Source organism: Capricornis sumatraensis, chromosome 21 (genome assembly GCF_032405125.1).
Source record: "Capricornis sumatraensis isolate serow.1 chromosome 21, serow.2, whole genome shotgun sequence".
NCBI lineage: Eukaryota > Metazoa > Chordata > Mammalia > Artiodactyla > Bovidae > Capricornis > Capricornis sumatraensis.
The window spans coordinates 38,045,003-38,065,663 of NC_091089.1; the positions used below are offsets into that span (position 1 = coordinate 38,045,003).

The 20,661-nt window shown below is 43.4% G+C and overlaps 1 protein-coding gene across 1 annotated transcript in view; it reads right to left on the reverse strand.

Moving 5' to 3' along the window:
- COLEC12 (collectin subfamily member 12) overlaps nucleotides 1-20,661 on the reverse strand; it is a 177,274-nt gene that overhangs the window by 20,531 nt on the left and 136,082 nt on the right. The window contains exons 3-5 of the mRNA XM_068993921.1: nucleotides 16,324-16,446; nucleotides 6,868-6,966; nucleotides 4,685-5,731 (exon numbers count right to left, since the gene is read on the reverse strand). Coding sequence (XP_068850022.1) covers nucleotides 4,685-5,731; nucleotides 6,868-6,966; nucleotides 16,324-16,446 — 1,269 coding nt within the window. The remainder of the gene's footprint in view (nucleotides 1-4,684; nucleotides 5,732-6,867; nucleotides 6,967-16,323; nucleotides 16,447-20,661) is intronic.

Here is a 20,661-nt window from a genome sequence, read left to right on the forward strand (position 1 = left end):
TAAGCCTCTGCCAGGCACTGCCCTGTTTTATTTACATTATCTCATTAAGTCCTTATAACTGTAATAGGTGGACAGATACTTGGTACTCATCTCCAGGGCTCTCCGGCTCTACGGCTCTCGTTCTCATCACTAAACCTCACGGTCCTCCCAGAAGAGCAGGTGCAGGGAATTGTCTGGTTGTACTAGGAGGATGCGACTTACACCTGCATGTATTGTAGCAGTAGCTTAGGGTGTGAGGTGAACTTGCTACCTAAGGGTGTGTTTTATGAAGTATGAAGTCTTCCATGTGCCAAATTAGGATTAAAAAATGTTACATTATCTGCAACAACAACAATAAAAGCCTTTCATAAGGTTCTGGGGTTTATGGAGGTAGAGATCATTGTTGACAGGATTCAATTTTGTTGTGGTTGTTCAGTTGCTCAGTCATCTCTGACTCTTTGCAACCCCATGGACTTCGGCACGCCAGGCTTCCCTGTCCTCCAATATCTCCTTGAGTTTGCTCAAACTCATGTCCATTGAGTCGGTGATGCCATCCAACCATCTCATCCTCTATTGCCCTCTTCTCCTCCTGGCCTCAATCTTTCCCAGCATCCACCTTGTTGCTCAAGCTAAACACTTAGGAGATGCCCATTCCTCCGCCCTGCTCATGTCTGATCCATCCATGAGCCTTGTCCAGCTCCTCAAAGCTGGCCTGATCCCGTGTCCAGTTTCTGCCCACAGCACTCCACTCCATCAATGTACCCTTTGGGCTTGGGACACTTTGGAGAGAGAAATCCAGGGTCTTGCACACCAAATGTGATCAAAAAGGGATCTGGGTGGGCTCTGAACATTCACAGCCCCTCCAGCCCATGTGTTCCTCACCCTGCAGGCACGGTCACAGAAGGCCAGTCAGGGCTATCATCTGGGGAAGGGCAGGGCTACCCTTGATTCTCTCTCCAGAATTCCTCCTGACTGAGAAGACCCACTTTGGTCATGCATGCTGCTACCATCCATCCCAAGTCACCCACAATGGGTCTGTCACCCCTCACTGGAACACTGCCTCCAGGATCACTTCCTGGTTATCTGTTCTTCCCCCAGCATCCAGGATGACCTTTCAAAAATATAAATCAGGTCATGTCACCACCTTCCTTAAAACTCCCCCTCACATTTAGAGTGAAATCCCATCTCCTTGGCCTCATAGGCTCCCCTGGGGTGGCCAGGAGGAAGGGCATGCATTCTCTGTGATTATCTGTGGGGTTTGCATCACAGGCTTTGCACCAGACAGTCTGGGCTCAGATCCCATTTAGCTACTTATCATTTCTGTAAATTTAAGCAAGTTCTTTAAACCCCTAGAAGGCTTAGTTTCCTTATGTATAACTGGCAATGAGTTTTTGAGCACCTGCTTTACAGAGTGGGTGTCACAGGGGTAATTCATGAAAAGCCCTCATTACACTCATACTTAACTTCAGTTGATAAAAATAATCAGAACGGAAACATTAATTCATTTAAAGCCAGGCTCTGAATCTATTTATTGTTAATAAATATCTGAATCTGGATATTGTTAATCTATTTATTGTCATTTATTGTTGTTGTCTGGTCGCTAAGTCGTGGCCAACTCTTTACAACCCCATGGACTGTAGCCCCCCTTCTCCAAGGAAATGACATCTCCAAAGACATTTATAGCTAGAAAATATCCAGAATACCATGTTAGGATTGTTGAGGGTATTACAACTTTAAGAGACAATTAGAAAGCACTTATTTTATGAGATTGCAAGTCTGCTGAGATTTCCCCTCATTCTGAATTTCAGTTGAGAAGGAATAGGGGAAAAGAAATAAATAATAAATATAGGTAATAAATAAATCAAACACTGAAGAACTGTCTGGCTGTGTGAAAGCCCACTCTTTATTCAGAGTATGACTCTCACCTACAGTACCCCTGACAGGCATTGTCCAGCCCCTCTATAGCTGGGGCACATGTACGGTTCACAGAACCCATTATATTTTCAAGCAACAGCAATTTTTATAAGGAACACTATATAAACACTAAAACATTTTCCTTTAATGAGTACCCACTAGTCTTTGTTTCATCCTCTGGAGTGCCTCAGATGTCATTTAAAATCTCTTCCACATGACAGCCTTTTGAATAGTTATAAACAGCTGCCTTATTCCCCACTAAGCAGTCTCTCCTATAGGTTAAAATTCCAGGTTCTTCGATCCTTCTTCACAGCACATGATTTCTAGACCCCATCACTCACCCTGGTCCTATTTTTCTGAGCGTGCTGGTCTGTGAGCATCCCCTGTTGATCAGGCTTCCCAACATACACACTATCCTTGGGGAGTGGTTTTGCCATGCTAAAAGGAGGGAGTATCACCTCCCTCATTTTGGATATCATATTTTTATTAATACAGCAAAAGATCACATGAGCTTCCCTGGCAGACACATTGAGTTGCTTTACAGTCTACTAAAATGCCCCACACTTTTCATGCACACTTCTTCTGAAAGTCATGCCCACCAGCCACCCCATCAACATTTGTATTTGGTCTTCTCTATCTACAAGTGGGGATTTTCATGTCTCCCCCATCTATTTCATTTTGTTGGCATCTCTTTACTGTTCCAGCCTCTGCAGATCATTTTGGATCAACATTCTCTGACCTGTTAGTTAGTATACACAGTTTCACATCACACAAGTATTGGCCGTCATCCACGTCCTCATGCTAGTCCTGGCAAAGCTGTTGAGCGGTCCCTGCCATCTGCCACTCAGCTCTGCTTCCAGGCTCAGAGGGCCTCATTTAACTATCACTCTTTATATTCATTCAACTAGCATGGCAGTCACACCCAAGGGTGACTCTCAGTGACTCATGCCCTTGTATAATCCTTTCCCCTTAAGCATGGAAACTGTAACTTGCTTCTGACCAACTGTATATGGTAAAGGTGATGGGATGTCATTCCCTTGACTAGGTTCCATTATATAAGACTCTATCTTTGCAGGCTGGAGTGAGAGACTCCCTTGCTGGGTGTAAAGAAGCTGCAATGGTTTGAGATGGCCACATGGCAAGGGGCTGAGGTGACCTTTAGGACCTGACAGCCCATCTTACCATCCAGATTGCCAACAGATGGATTCTGCCAAGAACCTGAAGGAGTGTGGAAATGAGGCTTTCCCTAGTCAAGACTCTGATGAAACCACAGCCCCTCACTGAGCCTGTACCTGGGCAAGACCTTAAGCAAAGGATACACCTATGCTGTGCCCAGATTCCTGACCACAGAAACTGTGAGATGAGAAATGGGAGCTGTAAGTGCTGAGTTTTTAGTAATTTGCTATGCAAATGAATACGACCAATAAACCCATCTAACTGATCATTCATCCAGCACTGATTGCTCCACCTTGTTCTGAAGGGTATCACTGCCAGGAGCCTCGCTGAAGTCCAGATATGCTATTTTTCATTCTCCTAGTTTAAACAATATACTATCTCTGTTACTGTCAGGAAATAAAATGAAATCCATTGGCTTTCTTCTTAGTGAAGTCATTCTGATGATTATTGCTTTCCTGAAGGCTCAAAAATGATCTAATCTGGTCCAAGGACTTTCAGTTTATATGGATGCCCTGGTTTGGAGTAAAACTCAGATTTTATATGTAAGTCACATCATTTCCCTCCTCTGTGGCCTGACAGTTACTGTGATGGCCAATCATCCACTGTTCGTGGCACTTGGAAATAGCAATCTCTTAATGGTCACTCCATGATCTAGGAGATTGAACCTTTCTTCCAAAGGAGCCCAATTTGTAATGGCATTGAAATAGCTAGGCACTGAAAAATTCCAAATTAACCAGTCTTTCATTCACAAACATTTAATGGAACACTTTTAAGCACTGTCCACAAATTCTTAGTTATGCTTCCCTTCTATTTCCCTTCAAGAAATAGAACTTAATTCCCCTCCCCTTTGTGTGTGAGATGGACTTAGTGACTTGTGTCTAAAGGAGAGGATATGGTGGAATGATGGTATGTGACTTTTGAGGCTAAAGACATCTTGGCTTCCTTCTTTCTGTTTCTCTTGGATCATTTGCTCTGGAGGCAGCCAGCTGCCCTGCTGTGAGGACACTCAAGCAATTTCACATGATGAGGAATCAAGGCCACCTGCCAATAACCAACAAGCCCAAGAGCCATATGAATGAGCCATCTTGGAAGCAGCTCCTCAGCCCCAATTAAAGCTTCAGAAGACTACAGCCCCAGGGCTTCCCTGGTGGTCCAGTGGTTAATTCTGGGGACATGAGTTCCATCCCTGTTCCAGGAAGAGTCCACATTCTTTGGGGCAACTAGACCCAGGTGCCATAACTACCGAAGCCCCCAAGCACCTGGTGCCCATGCTCTGCAACAAGAGAAGCCACTGCACTGAGAAGCCCGTGCACTGCAACGAGAGGAGCCCCTACTTGCCGCAGCTAGAGAAAGCCTGTGAGCAGCAACAAAGACCTCCCTGCCCCAGCACAACCAAAAATAGATAAATAAGAAGACTATTGTTCCAGCTATCATCTTAACTACAACCTCATGAGAGATACTGAGCCCAAACCACCGACTTACACTAAGCTACTCCCGAATCCCTGACCCTCAGGAACTACACAGTAATACAGGCTTATTGTTTTAAACTGTCGAGCTTTAGGGTCATTTGTTCTACAATCATAGATAACAACGTAAGTTCAGAATTTCCACTTACCTTGCAGGATGGTAAAATTCTTGATGAGCTGACCATGCTTGGAGTCCACCAGCTTCATTTCCTCCATAATCACTGACAAGTTGGCCACTTCCGTGTCCAACCTCGACCTCATCAAATCTTGCTGCATCCTGAGAGAAACAGAATCCAAACGGATGTTGGCCAGCGTGTTGTTCAGGGAGGTCAGATCGTCCGTGTGTTTGGTCAGCGTGTCCGTGCACGTGGTCCTGACTTCGTTCAGGTTGCTGGTCAGCGTCCGCAGGTAGTGGGCTGTGTAGCTGATATTGCTGATGATGTTCACAATGTCTGACTCAAAGAGCTGGAAGCGCTCCTCGAGCTGGCTGAATTTGGCCGCCGTTCTGTTCTCTGCATCCCTGTGCACATCCTGCAGGTCCTTCAGGTTCTGCTCGTTGGCTTGGGAGGCTGTGGTGATATTGTCCATCTGCCCTGTGAAGGAGCTGAGCTGGCTGTTCATGTCCTCCAGGGTGTCGTTGTTGGCTTTGGCCAAGGCGGAGTTATTGGCAGCCAGCGTCTGCAGGCTCTGCACCTTCTCCTTCAGCCAATCCGTGTCCTTCTTGGCCTGAAGGAAGACCTGCTGTAGGTTCTGGAAGTCGTTCTTGATGCGCTGGATCGCCTGGCTCGTGTCATCCACAGAGCGCTGCAGATTCGTGATGAGGTTCCTCTGCTGCACCTGTGTTAGGTTCAGGTTGTTGAGGTTCATGATGACCACGTTGTGAGAGTACATTTGGCTCTGCAGGTTGCCCTGCAGCACGCTCGTGTCCTGCTGAAGATTCGTGACGTAGCCGTTATAGGCCTGCAGGGTTTTGTTGACAGTGGTGATGAGGAAGGAGTTATTCTCCAAAGTTTCCTTCAGTTGACTCTGCCGGTCCACCAGTGCATCCCCACTTGCCTGCAGCTTCTCCAGCGTATCTTTGTTCTTGCTGGTCTTTTCCGTGATCTCACGAAGTTGCTGACGGAGATCCAGGATGTCCGACCTGAAGGTGGAGAGTTCTGAGTTGGTGCTGAGCGCTTTCTTTCCCGTTTGGTCCCCTGGAATCAGACACATGTGTTACTCAGGTTGGTGGGATGGAGACGTGTTCAAGTGAGGTCACAGATTCCCAAGAATAAAACAGAGTTTTATTCCTAACTGGAATGTGCTCTGTTTCGGACAGAAAACTTGTGTGATGTGCTCACTGCATGCATTAGTAAAATCTACATCTCTGTTAAACCTGGGTCCTCAGGAATTGGAAAGGGTGCAGAATACCAGCACAGATTAACTTGGGTGAACACTTTTCTCATGGAAGGAGGGGGAATTTACTTGTTTCTAGAGCACTAGGAAGGATGACAAGAAGGCAATAACCTTCTATTTGTTAAGTTCACCAAAATTATTCTTTTAAAAATTGGGGGAAAAAAATCACAGGATAAAATAGGCTGGAATTTTCTATTTCTTAAAGTTAATTTCTACAATTATTTTGTGCAGTTTGCTGCTGCCGTTGCTGCTGCTAAGTCGCTTCAGTCGTGTCTGACTCTTAGCGACCCCCATGGACTGCAGCCTACCAGGCTCCTCCATCCATGGGATTTTCCATGCAAGAGTACTGGAGTGGGGTGCCATTGCCTTCTTCATTGTGCAGTTTAAAATATTTCAAATAAGAATTTACCAAGCATTTTATAAAAGAGCTTTTGATAAAGGGAATCTGTGATTTTTTTTCCATCAGGATTGATCTTCAGATTTTATTTGGTACACAATAGTATTTTTTTGGGGGAGGGGATTCAACTTCAAAATTGGTCCTTAATTTTAAAATTTTAAAGCTTTTGAATTAAATCATGATGAAAGATTAACACACAACATGAAAGTTTAAGGTCTTTCTGGGTGAATGTGAGTTTAGAACCATGTCATTCTTAAAAAAAAAAAAAACTGGTTATTTACATAGAGTTGAGTTAGGGCAGCTGTCCCCCACCTCTGGGATGTAATGTCTGAAGACCTGAGGTGGAGCTGATGTAATAAGAATAGAAATAAAGTGCACAGTAAATGTAATGCACTTGAATCATCCCCAAACCATCCTCCCACCCACCCCTGGTCAGTGGAAAAACTGTTTTCCATGAAATCAGTGTCTGGTACCAAGAAGGTTAGGGACTGCTGAGTTAACAGGGATTCAACTTCATAGTTCACTCTCACTGCAGATTACCTAATTTTTTCAGGTCGCTTTCCACTGCTGTGAGCTTGTCATCATAGGTTTGGCGAGATGTCTCCATGCCACCTGTAACATTGTCCATTTTCTCTACAACTAAGATTTGGAAATCAATGGATTAATGCACATACCTGCTCACATTTTATCTTTCAGTTTCAACAAGAGATCATTTCATGACAGAATAAAGGAAACAGAATAAAACAAAAAGTATAAATGAAATCAAATCTAGGGGAAAAGCCGTTCTTTTAGGAAAATAAATAACGTACTTGTTGCAAATCCCAATGGCAGTTTGGTCGGTTGAGAACTCTAGGTTCTTAGCTGTTCTCATGATTATGTAGTGCCTTGGGGACTCTAGAAATAGTTTAGAACTCCCTAAATTTTTTTGTATTATAAAAGTCCTCAACCTGTATTATCATTTATATTAATTTCCATTGGTGGAAGAATAACATTGTAATTTATTTACAAAATTGTGTCACTCAGACTCCCTGCCATTCTTGGCAAGTGTGACTCACTTATCTGCAAGGAGATTCCACAGCAAAGAACATCTAGGTCAAGTTTATACATAAAATCCTAGTAAAAGAGATGCAAAGTCAAGGGTATTTGCCACTTTCTGTCCTGAGTTCACCACGAAGGCCTGACAATCTGCTTCTCCTTAGTGACATGTGAATCTTTAACAGTTCACAAGAAGATGCCTAAGTGGGTTTCCAAATAATAATAATTTCCCAAGAAGACTTTTCCCCCAGCATTTTCCTGACTGTATATTACTGGAAAAGTTAGTGATGCAGTGTTAAATGAAAGCCACTGTTCTTATTCATTCTCAGAAGAATTAATTCTCTATGGTTATAAATTTATCATTCTAAAATGTCTAGGAACTGTCTCCTAAGGCAAAGGAAGAAAAAGCAAAAATAAACAAATAGAACCTAATTAAATTCAAAAACTTTAGCACAGAAAAGGAAACCACTGACAAAATGAGAAGATAACCTACTGAATGAGAGAAGATACTTGCAAATGATATGATTCATAGGGGTTCATATCCAAGATATATAAATAGCTTATACAACTCAATATCAAAAATCAAGCCAATTTTAAAAATGGGCAGAAGACCTGAATAGACATTTTCCCAAAAAAGATATACAGATGGCCAACAGGTAAGTGAAAAAATGTTCCACATCACCAGAGAAACACAAGTCAAAACCATAATGTCAGAACCACAATTTCTCACACTGGTCAGAAAGTCTACAGATAACAAATGTTAGTGAGGATGTGGAGAAAAGGGAACCCTAGTACACTATTGGTGAAAGTGTAAATTAGTATAGCCACTATGGAGAACAATAAGGAGCTTCTTTAAAAAAACTAAAAACAGAGCTACCACATGAGCCAGCAATTCCACATCTGGGTATGTACCTGAAGAAAATGAAAACACTAATTTGACAAGATATAGGCACGTCAATGTTCATAGCAGCAATATTTGCAATAGCCAAGATAAGGAATCAACTAAGTGCCCATCAGTGGAAGAACGGGTCAAGAAGATGTGGTGCACACGTACAGAAGGAAATATCACTCAGTCATAAACAAGAGTGAAATTCTGCCATTTGCGACAACATGGAAGGGCCTGGCGGGTATTGTGTTTAGTGAAATAAGTCAGACAAAGAAAGATGAATACTGTATAATGTCACTTATATGTGGAATCTAAAAAATAAAACAAGCTAATATAGTATATATAACAAAACAGAAACAGACTCAGAAATACAGAGAACAAACTAGTGGTTACCAGTTGGAAGAGGGGAGGGACAAGAGGGGTAGGAGATTAAGGGATACAAATTATGAATAAAATAAAAAACAAGGATATACTGTATAGCACAGGGAAATATAACCATTATTTTGTAATAACTTTAAATGGAATATAATCTGTAAAAATATTGAATCAACTATGTTCAACATCAAAACTAATATAATATTGTCAGTCAAATATCTCCACTAAAAATGTAGAAACAAATAAAGTATACAAAGTGAAAAATAAAGAATAGCATGTCAAATAAGAGTGTCTCTCTCCAGAAGTGACTCCCATGAAATCCAACCTCCAGCAGCTTGAGATCAAGGCTGACTGTCCCTCTTGGTATCGACAGCTTTTGAAAAAATGATGACTCATTTTTTAAAGCATGGCTATGGTTTATATATTACTTGTAGGCCAATGGATCCAGTCTATTTTATTCAGCAAGCCTTCCAGCCATGCAGGACCACGTGAGAAGATTCTTGGAGCTCTCGTCAAGGAGCAGATGTGTGACCTAAATTGAACCAGCCCCAGGGCTCCCGGCACCTTCCCTGGAGAAGCTGGTTGTGCTCTTCCCCAGGCTTCTCCAGTTCAGTCATAATGAAATGTGTGGCTTGCATCACTTTCTCCCCCAAGCCTTTCCATGCATGCTTCTCCCCACCTAGAATGTTCTTCCCAGGCTTCTTCCCCAAGCTAAGCCCTCCCTGCTCTTCAAGACTCAGCTGGTCACATCCTGTAAGAAACCTATGCTGAAGTTTATCTTGCTGGGGTCTCTCTCCTGATCACAGGACTCCCATCACGGTGTTGTCATGGTTTCGCTACTTCAAGACCCCTTGCGTGCGTGTGTGCTATGTCACTTCAGTTGTGTCTGACTCTCTGCGACCTTATGGACTGTAGTCCGCCAGGCTCCTCTGTGCATGGGATTCTCCAGGCAAGAATACTGGAGTGGGTTGCCATGCCCTCCTCCTGGGGATCTGCTCAATCCGGGCATTGAACCCAAGTCTCTTAGGTCTGCTTTGGCAGGCGGGTTCTTTACCACTAGCGCCACCTGGGAAGTCCCCAGTATCCCTTAGGGCAGGAAAATTGGTGCTGGTTTTATCCCCAGCTCTTAGCTCAGTGTGTGGCACGTAGTAGGTATCCATCACAGATTTATTCATTACGTTGTTTATTTAAATAAACAAGAATCTGCCTGCTGGCTGCCGAGGCCTGTGGAAAAAGAATCAACTGAGCTAGAGGTTATGCAAACAAACATACAAACCAACCCAGGGAGGGCTTGGCATCAGCAATGAGCATGGCATTTAGTTGAATAATTATCTTTTTTTTTTTTTTTTCAAAAAATTACCATATAGACCCAGAGATACAGTTAAAATAATCTGAGGGTTGTCTGACAGGCATGGTTATTCCTAGAAACTCCAAAGAACAAAATGTTTCATCTGCATTTTAGCAAAGCTACCCTTTAAAAAAATAAAACATGGAATGTTTACAAGTTTAGGTTCAGTTTTGATTCTCAAATCAAAACACAAGCCTCAGTCTGTCCTCAAACCACACACAGGGACCTTGAGTCCTGCCCCTTTTTCCTGGAAGCCAGAGAAACCTCTGAATATGCTGACAGGCAGTCATTTTCAACCCTCTCTAATTTGTCTTCCATTTTACTTTTTAAAAACCCAGAACTGTCATAGACAGATCATTCAGGTTTGTATAGAGTAAAAGGAATAAATACATTCACTTAAAAAATCCGTTAGGTTTCTGTTTGGTGCTAGAAAACTCTTTGCCTCGCCCACGAGGGCTAATGAACTGGTTGTAGGCACCAAGGCGGTGTATCTGTGTTTGAAAATAGGATTTGGATATAAAGCTGCAAACTTCAGGGACTGCTTAAAAATGCTAGACTGATGGAGACCAGAAGTAACACTTACTGTAAAAACACACAGCATTTTCACCAGTTTTTACTCTTAACTCATTAGCACAAATCCTCAGTCACGAAAATAGTGGCAGACATCCTCTCTGAGCCTAGAAACTCCCCGTCTTCGGAGGGAGACCTCGGTGTGTAGATTGTTCTCACATGAGGAAAACAGAGAAGGAGCACAGAAGGGTCCAAGCAGTCTGTTTTTTAACCTGGTCCCCTTTATTAGAAAGTGTTCCTTGACAGACTTTTATCTTCAAAGTATTACTTTAGGTGTCATATATATGAAACATTGCCCCTCTTCAAGTACCCCAAAAGCTCAATTCTCTAGGATAATCCAACAATAACACCTTTTCTATAAAAGTGCTTGGTTTTTAAAAATTATTTTAAATTGAAGGATAATTGCTTTATAACATTGTATTGGTTTCTACCATACAGCAACATGAACCAGCCATAGATATACATATGTCCCCTCCAGTGTTTTTTAAGACTTATTTACTCTTGGCTACACTGGGTCTTGGTTGCTGCTCGTGGCTTTCTCCAGTTGCGGCAGCTGGGTTTCTCACTGTGGTGGCTTTTCTTGTGTGGAGCATGGCGCTAGATCACAGGCTCAGTGCTTGTGGCACACAGGCATAGTTGCTTCACTGCATGTGGGACTTCCCGGACCAGGGCTTGAGCCTGCGTCCCCTGCACTGGCAGGCAGATTCTTAACCACTGGACCACTAGGGAAGCCCTATAAAAGCCCTTGATCTGGGCCACTAACCTCTTCCTCCCTTGTCTTGATTCCAGCCATTCTTTAAGGTCCACTCTGAATCTCACTGGCCCATTGTGCGAAGCCTTCCCTGATGATCCGATTCCACACCAACAGGACTCTGTATCCGAATGGCGATAAAATCAGCCCCTACAGATGGCCTCACTCTTTCCAAAGTGTATCACATCATCATTGCGGTTAATCCTTATGACTGCTATTTCACACATGAAAAAACCTGAGGCCCAGAGATGTCCAGTAACTTCCTTAGAGTCACACAGCTTATAAGAGACTAAGTGAGATTCCAGGCCCGGAGATCTAACTCCAACATCCATGTTTACTCTGTAATTCCACTCCACCTCTCATGGAGTAGTTCTTTTTCCTAAATGTGGTTTCTTCCAAGAAAAATCCCTTGAGGAGGAGAATTGTGTCTTTTTTCTTGTTGAGAGGACCAACTCATGGTCTGCTAGTCTTTCTATTTTTAATATTTATTTTTATGGCTGGGTTGGGTCTTAGCTGTGGCACGTGGGTTCTTTGTTGCAGCACGCGGCTTCTCCCTAGTTGAGTTGCGTAGGCTCATTTGCTCCACAGCACATGTGATCTTAGCTCCCTGACCAGGGATTGAACCTGAGTCCCTTGTGTTGGTCTACTCTTAGATTCTTAACCACTGGATGACCAGGGAAGTCCCAGGACTATGTCTTCTTTATCTTTCTTTTATATTCATCATTCTTAGAGGTCCACCAAGTACTTGTCATGTTTGGGGCAAACATGGACGTGGAGGGTCCAGAGACATAGCTCATGACCGAGCCTCCAGGACAGGAAAGAAAAAGAGAGTCCTGCCTGGTCCTCAGGATGATGTCTATCAGTTTGACTGTAGGAAACACAACCCTTCATTGGTATCTGGGACTTCCCATTAATACCAGGTACATTCCCCTGGGATGTAATAAAGACATTTCTACCTTGAACACTATTTCAGGTTTCATTACAAAAATACTGTCTGGTGAGAAGGTGTTATCCTTGATTCTAACAACACCTACACAGTGTGGTCTGATGCTCATTTGAAAGCTTGCTTACCCAGCTGTAATGCTACCCTGCAGAACTGAGCAGCAAGGCAGATATCTGTGACTAGGAATGTTGTATTAGAGGAGGTTCTCACTGAGAAAGATTCAGATGTCTGTCTTTCTTCTTTATCTGAAATCCCTTAAGGTAGCATCCTGCTGGGTAGGACCACAAAATAAGATTTTCCTGTTCAGGGAATGTTCCAGAGAAAAAATAACCCATAACTTAGAAGGTGGCTTCAGCCTGGATGATAAATAGTCCAGGACAGAGGGTGCACCAAGCTGTAACCGTCCAAGAATGGGCTTTTTGTAAAGTGGCTGACATGTCCCATAGTCACCACTAGTGTGCTGACCTGACCTGTCTGGGTGACTCAGCAGTTCTCTGACTTGTTCAGCAAATTCTCTGGAAGGAACTTAAGTTATATCCTAACTTGTATCTGCATAAGTGACATAAAAAGAGAACTAAAGAACAGTTGGGGCTTCCCTGGTGGCTCAGACAGTAAAGAGTCCACCTGCAATGTAGGAGATCTGGGTTCGATCTCTGGGTCGGGAAGATCCCCTGGAGAAGGGAATGGCAACCCACTCCAGTATTCTTGCCTGGAGAATTCCATACACAGAGGTGCCTTCTGGGCCACAGTCCACAGGGTCACAAAGAGTCAGATATGACCGAGTGACTAACATACACACACACACACACACACACACACGCACACACACACACACACACAAAGAACAGTTTTGAAGAAAAAACTATGGTGATGCCTTTACAAACTCTGATAAATAACAGAGTTTCTATTTTATTTCCTTCCAACTTTTCCTTCAGAGAAACCTCTTCCTTCGCTGAATATTCTTTTTTCGTTTCTTCCTTTTTATTTTAAAGTTGAGTGTGTTTCTCCAGACTTCAAAGGGATGTGTGTGAAGGAAGAACTTATCTTTCTGCCTCTTACCATGTTGATTCTTACCGGAATCTTATCAACAAGAAAGAGGAATCACTGTTCAAAGTAAAGAGAAAACACATCTGGAAAATATCAGGATTTAAGTTCATCAAGGCTGTGTTTAAAGACAAAAACTTCATGTTGTATTATCTTCTTTTTGTCAGAAGACGCCTGAGTGATGGGGCCTTGGAGTAGAGAAAGACGAATAAGGACATGGTCTTGCCTCTGATTTGTCTCACCCTCTCAATCTCATCCTCCTTTATCCTGGTGAGATACACCCAGAGCAGGCCAAGCAATCTTTGGGATTTTAAGCTTTCAGGGAGGGCCCTGAGTCACAGCAATTGCCTTAGCGGTCACTGAGTATTGATTGATTGCCTTTATAGAAGTCAGTCATAATTTACAATTCAACCATCCATCCATCTTCTCATTAATTCACTCAGTACACTTTATTGGGTCCCAATTATGTACTATGAGCCACGTGCTAGTAGGAGATTTAATAAACAAAAGATAGCCTCTTGTCTTTTTGGAGCTTACAGTTTGGGTGGTGGGACAGACCCACTGGCAGTAATGATATAGTGCAACAGGGTCTAGAGTGAAAAATAACGCCACGGGGACCAGCAGGTGGGCACCCAACTCAGCTCTCAGGGACTGCTGGCAGGACACGTGTCTGAGGGAGACATGATGGGAAAGAAGGAAGAGCAAGTCATGAGAAAAAGGTGGAGAAGAGGGAAAATGTGTTCCAGGCAAATGGACCCCCACAAACAGGCCAGAGCCGAGGCCTTTCCATTCTCATAAAAACAGAGGAAATACCTGTACTTTAAAAACAAACAAAAAAATCCCCCTCCTTTGGATCTATCTGTATAATTAAAGAGTCTAGACTTTTTTTTTCCCCCAGAGGTAAAAATGACAAAATACCACATAGAGGTATTTCTTCAAACCTTTCTCATCTCTGTTTACTTTCGTGACATCACATAGTGCCCAGCCTTACAGATACCAGTTAAATGACAGTTTGATTTCAAGCCTCTCCTTTATTTGAGTTCACTAGGAAAAGTTGTGGAGAAGTGAGTAATGACCTCAATAACCTAGTAAAGGAAGGTAGCCAGGCCGAATTACCTAGGACATAAAACACCCTCCTTTTCCCCATTAGGTTTCCTCCCCCGCCTTCCCCTGTTCAGCCTTCGCCATGATTTAATAGCCTTTCTTAACACTTGCTCTGTTAATCCTGGGTGAGATTAACTCATTGCAACTGGATAAAATGGCCTGGTAATTTTCCATATTTCCACCTGCCCAAGTTCAGCAGTCAACACACTATGGGAACACATACAATTTTCCATGGAAATAGGTTTAGAAGTGGACTCCATAAGCCTCGACTGTATTATTTTTAATATGTTTTGCCATTCTCATGGCTAGAACTGTAAAAACACAGTTATGAAGAAGAAAGGAAGAGAGAGTCTCTTGGACTGCAAGGAGATTCAACCAGTCAATCCTAAAGGAAATCAACCCTGAATATTCACTGGAAGGACTAATGCTGAAGCTGAAGCTCCAATACTTTGGCCACCTGATGTGAAGAGCCAACTCATTGGAAAAGACACTGATGCTGGGAATGACTGAAGGCGAAAGCAGAAGAGGGGGGCAGAGGATGAGATGGTTAGATGGCATCATCAACTCAACAGACATAAGTTTGAGCAAACTCTGGGAGACAGTGAAGGACAGGGGAGCCTGGCGTGCTGTAGTCCACGGGGTTGCAAAGAGTTCAACACGACTTAGCAACTAAACAACAACAAGGAAGAGAGAGATTTTGCCGCTGTACTGGGCCCAACCTCAGAACAGGTGGCTCAGTTATATCATCTTTGCTCATCACAAGCACCTTGAAGAATGGCACCATTACTGTCATTTTAGAAAGTAAAAAGTCAGTAACACTGAGAGGTTACAATTCATACCCAGGTTACACAGCCACGCAAGGACTTAGCGTAATTCCTGGCCCGTCAACGAGCACTTAATAAACACTAGCAACTGCTCTTCAAATGGTGGACTCAAGAACTGAACAGGGACCATTCTCATTCCAGTACACTGTTGTCTCAGGAAGCCACTAAATCCTGGGAGAATAGTGGGAGGAGTTACAAGTTGGAGGGAATTCACTTAGCATCTTTCTGTCCCCAGGTCAATCGTCGGGGCAGGGAACAGAGATGGGGACTTGTGGAATTCTCCACTCTTAACCTGTCAGGGTGAAGATGAGCAGACCCCATGTCTGCCTCTCTCGCTGAAACCAGACGACACGTCTGTTTCACGTGTCTCTGTGAGGCTTCCGTGGCTGTTTTCTATAAAAGGGTTTACATAGTTCATGATTCTGAATCAGGACACCTTCACCTGTGGTGTCTGGAATGCCTGTCAGGGTGGGGCGAACCAACCCACTTTATCTGCAAGTCTGGGGGATTCAGGCAAAAATCCTGCACCAACCTTAAACCAGACACGTTCAAAGAATATCTGATAAGCTGTAAAGTACAGCTGACATGGTGGTGCCAGCTCTGTGTTTCATTTCTACAGGGCAGTGTTTTTCTGGAGCTAGATAAACAGCAGTGACCACAGTAAATGCGCTGAAGAGAAAAAAAGGGAATTATAAGGCCAGTCCTCGGGTGACGTAAGTCGTGTCTCTGGAGGTCTTACCCTCTGTCAATAGAGTTTTCCTGTGTGCTGACTCCAGGGTTTCTGTGGGGCCTCTTAAAGATAAGATGAAAAAAGGCAGAGGAAGAGGGAGTATCTGGAAATAAGTAGGAAAAAGCAATAAAGAGGGAAAAAAATTACAACTCATAAAAGGACCATGATTATGGTTGAGATGACTCAAGAGGAATTGCTCCTTCTATCCTTTCAGATTCCACAGCTATAAGAAGCTCAAGACAGAAAGATGGAGCTTCGGAGGTTTAAGTTTTGCATCTGAATTGTGTTAATGAACTACTTCATGCCTGCAAATGTACTTGTGTTTTCAGGCGTAAATGAACGACAGGAAACTTGCTTTTTAGAAGGAAAAAGAAAACAGTACTTACCTTTGTATCCCAAAATGGCTACTGTGATGGTAAGCAAGGCACATAAAATGTATAGTAGTATGATAGAAAGCTTCAGTGCCCAGTTATTTTTACATTTGGTACATTGTGTTCCTTCTTGAATACCTGTAAGAAAAGGCATATCTTAACCACAGTAACCACAAACACCATTTCAGAATTAAATTTTTGCATTTTGGTTTAAATACTATAAGAATATAGTTTTCACATATGCCTTTCTATAGGTTGAGTGGTATTTTAAAATCAAACGTACTCACCGCTTGAGCAACACATGTAACCCAACTTAAATATTGCCATTATGTTATTATAAACATATTTAACCACTTGAAAATAGCACAGAACTTTGTTTCATAGAACAGTTTCCAAATCACATTCCATTATCATAAGATCTCTATATGACAAAAGACGTAAAACACCCACATCTACCTGTTTCGGCCATTGTGGAACCAACAGTAATTCAAACACAGCTAACCAAAAAAAAAAAGTGACTTTTCCCTTGACGTTTGTTTCAGTGGGGTGCTTGAGTTAATTCCTACTGTTTTCAAGAGTCACTTGTCAAATTTGTAGGAATTTGGAGAGTTGGTTGTTAAATTGTTGGCAGCTTGAAATCAACCCTGGAGGGACTATTTACACCATGGAAATTTGCAAACACTATACATGATGCCCTCACGCATCCCAGATTGGTTTACCAGCATGCCACTGGCTATAATGTACTATATAACTTAATAATGTACTATAACTTACTATAGCAGAAAATATAGGTAATTTTAGGATTAAAATGCTCAATATATAACCACTTTTGTACATTACATATATGCAGGAAACAGACACCGACCCTTATTTATCACAGTGATAATGAATAACAACTAGGGAACAACCAGAAAAACCAGACATTTCTGATGAGAAGAGGTAAATTTTTATTGCTCACAGTTGAACTGTTTGAAAAACACTCTAGTCTAAGTGGTAAACCACCATCACTTCTGCAAGGGACTCCAGAAACTAACCCATAAAAAGGGAACTTGCCATAGTTTTATTAGAAACACAGAAGACATAGGCTCTGGACACTTTAATGCGAAAATCACACTGTAAGGCATGTCAGGACAGTCCTCCTTGCCCTGACTGGTTTTCCCATGTGCATCTCACTAATAGAGTCCCCCAGGAGCAATAGCACATAAAGGACTGATCTCCTAGAATTGTGCTCAATAACTTTTGATGGATAAGTTGTGAAGATTAAGCCACAGCTGAAGTTCCTCCCCTTTGGTTTGTAATTTTATGCCTAGTGCCCTTCTTCAGTGAAAAGAGTCCTTCAGCTGTGTTTAATGCAAAATGATGAGAGAAACAGCATAGAACAATGCCTCAAATTTAACTTCCCGGGTTTAACCAATCCCTCCGGTGTTCTGGGTTATACACCCAAGGGGTGGGGGGTTCAAGCTCTCCCTTCCATGGCTTAGAGCAGTGATTCATGGCTTAGAGCAGTGATTCTTCAACTTTCTTATTTCCATCCCTCAATACTACCACCATCCCATCCCACTTGCTTCACTTGAAGGGCTCGTTAAAACACAGCCTTTCTAATTCAGGAAGTCTGAGAAGGCACCTGAGAATCTGAACTTCCAACAAGTCCCCAGGGGCTGTGATGCTGCAGGTCTGGCCGCCATGCGTTAGAACAGTGCTTTTCAAAAAGTGCTCACAGGTCATGTAGAAATGCAGATCTGATTCAGTAGGTCTGAGGTAGGAGCTAAGACTCTGCATTTCTAACTAGGTCTAGGAGATGCTTCACTGGAGGAACACAATTTGAGGCGCTAAGGTTTGTTTTAGGAGATGGTCGTGCTGGCTCAACCTTTGGTTAACCAGTCCCTTGAAGGTGAATCTGTAAAATGAGACTCATTGATCAAACAGACCTAGAGCTAACCAGCTTCTCAGTATCGTGTTTTTCTCACTTCTTTTTCTCCTTTCCTTCCCATCCTCCTTCTTCCATCACCACCTGGATGTTTCAGTGCCACCTCCTGTGTCCAAAACTAACATTGGTACCAGTCCTGCCAAGCCAGATCTCCAACTTCCACCCAACTTACTTATTTCCATCCCTAAATACTACCACCATCCCAATCCTTCAGGTACTCAAACTCAGACATCTTGAAGTCTTCTCTTATAATTATTCTCTAATTCAATCAACCACCAGATATTTTTAATCTTCCTATAGATATTTTTGTCATGATCATCTCATCTACAGTTTATTGATGTTCACTTACTGGCAACCTGTTCCAGTATTCCTGCCTGGAGAATCCCATGGACAGAGGAGCCTGGTGGTCCATGGGGTCCATGGGGTCACAAAGAGTTAGACACAACTGAGCAACTAACACTTTGACTTTACTGCCTACACCATGCCAGACTCTGATCTAGGGACTTCACGTAATCACCCTTCAAGTAGGGAGCAAGAGCTGAAATGACATCCCACAGACAACATAGCTAGGATTTAAACCGGGGTCTGTCAGACTCCAAACACCATGATATCTCCCCTACATCACGGTGCCAGTGTCTCTCTGGTCAAGCTTTCTTATCCATTTCCACAGCCCCCGTCCTAGTGTGAGATCTTCTCATCTCAGTGGAAGAATCTTCTTCCATTCCCACTGGAATCCAGCCTCACCCTGTAACAAAACACTGCTGACCTCATGAAGGTGCCAGAAAGAAAAAAAAAAAGAAAACTTTCAACGGTTCACTCTTAACTAAAGGACGAACACACACACAAACACATTCATCTGCTCTTAAACTCTCTGTAATCTTGAAAGTTTAAAATGAAACAAAGTCCTCTTATATGCAGGCTTCCCAGGTGGCACTCGTGGTAAAAAATGTGCCTGCCAGTGCAGGAGATGGGTTCGATCCCTAGGTCAAGAAGATCTCCTAGAGAAGGGCATGGCAACCCACTCCTTTATTCTTGCCTGGAGAATCCCAGGGACAGCGGAGCCTGGCGGGCTACAGTCCATGGGGTCCCAAAGAGTCGGACACAACTGAAGTGACAGCACGCATGCAGAGTGAAAATATTTTTTGGAATTGGGAGGGGAGAAGAACAGGTAGAAGGAAATCAACCCTGAATATTCATCAGAAGGACTGATGCTGAAGTTGATGCTCTAGTAACTTTAGCTACCTGATGCAGAGAGCTGACTTATTGGAAAAGACCCTGATGCTGGGAAAGATTGAAGGCAGAAGGAGAAGGGGGTGGCAGAGGATGAGATGGTTGGATGGCAACACCGATTCAATGGACATGAACTTTTGCAAACTCAGGGAGATGGTGAGGGACAGGGAAGCTTGTCGTCCTGCAGTCCATGGGGTCGTGAAGAATCAGACATGACTTGGCGACTGGACAACAACAAAAGCACAGGCAGACCCACAGACCTGCTGCATCTCATGTTCAGAAAACAGTTAACACGCTTTGGTGGCAACTGTAAAACACAGGAGAGGAGACCCCAGGCTGCAGTGGAAAGACTAGATGACACTTTCATGGCTGATGTGAGGTTGCATTCCTTCTGGGTTTTAGGACCCTGGCGGGGGGTGGGGGGTGAACTTCTCACATCTCTCCAGGGCAATTTCTTATACTCCATTAGAAGAGCCTTAGAAGATTTGGTCAGAAGGGAGATGACAGTAGATAACAGAATCTGGGGTTATAGGGTTGCCTAGAGGTCACCTGGTCAAGCATCATCCTGTTACTGATGGGGAGAGTAAGGCCAGGTACAGCGGAATCAGAAAGAACGCATCCTGATTCCTGGTGTAGGGGTCCTTCCCTCCCCTGATTGCCATGCCAGCCGGCTCTGGGTTTATCCCTGGATATCTTGGTCTGACAGCTCTGCTCCCAGACAGCTGTCACTGGCCCACATGCCGAAGAGCAGGGTCACTTCCTTGTGACATGCATTTCTCCTTGCTGACTCTATTAGCATTTAATCAACATCAGATGGCACCTCCCGTCCCACTTGACACACTTTCTCTGTCTTGTTTTTTCTCCCTCCCAAGACTTATTTTTCATAAGAATTCTGTTTTATCTTTCCCTCTCTGCCCTCCGCTGGGAGGACATCTGGCCAAACATACGTATGCCTACTACAAAGAGACCCCGCTGGCTCACGGAGCTGGGGGACCCCCTCCTCCTTGGACCTAGATGGTCACAGAAAACATTCAAGAGAGATATCCCCCTGTTACCAGCCTTTGTAGTGTTTGTTTTCTTAGCATTACTTTCCAGAGATGGGGGACTTAATTCCCACTGTGAGGGGCGGGTAGGAAGGGCAGGGAATGGATCGAGGCGAGGCTGTGGAGAAGAGATTCTAGCTCAGGAAGTGAAAC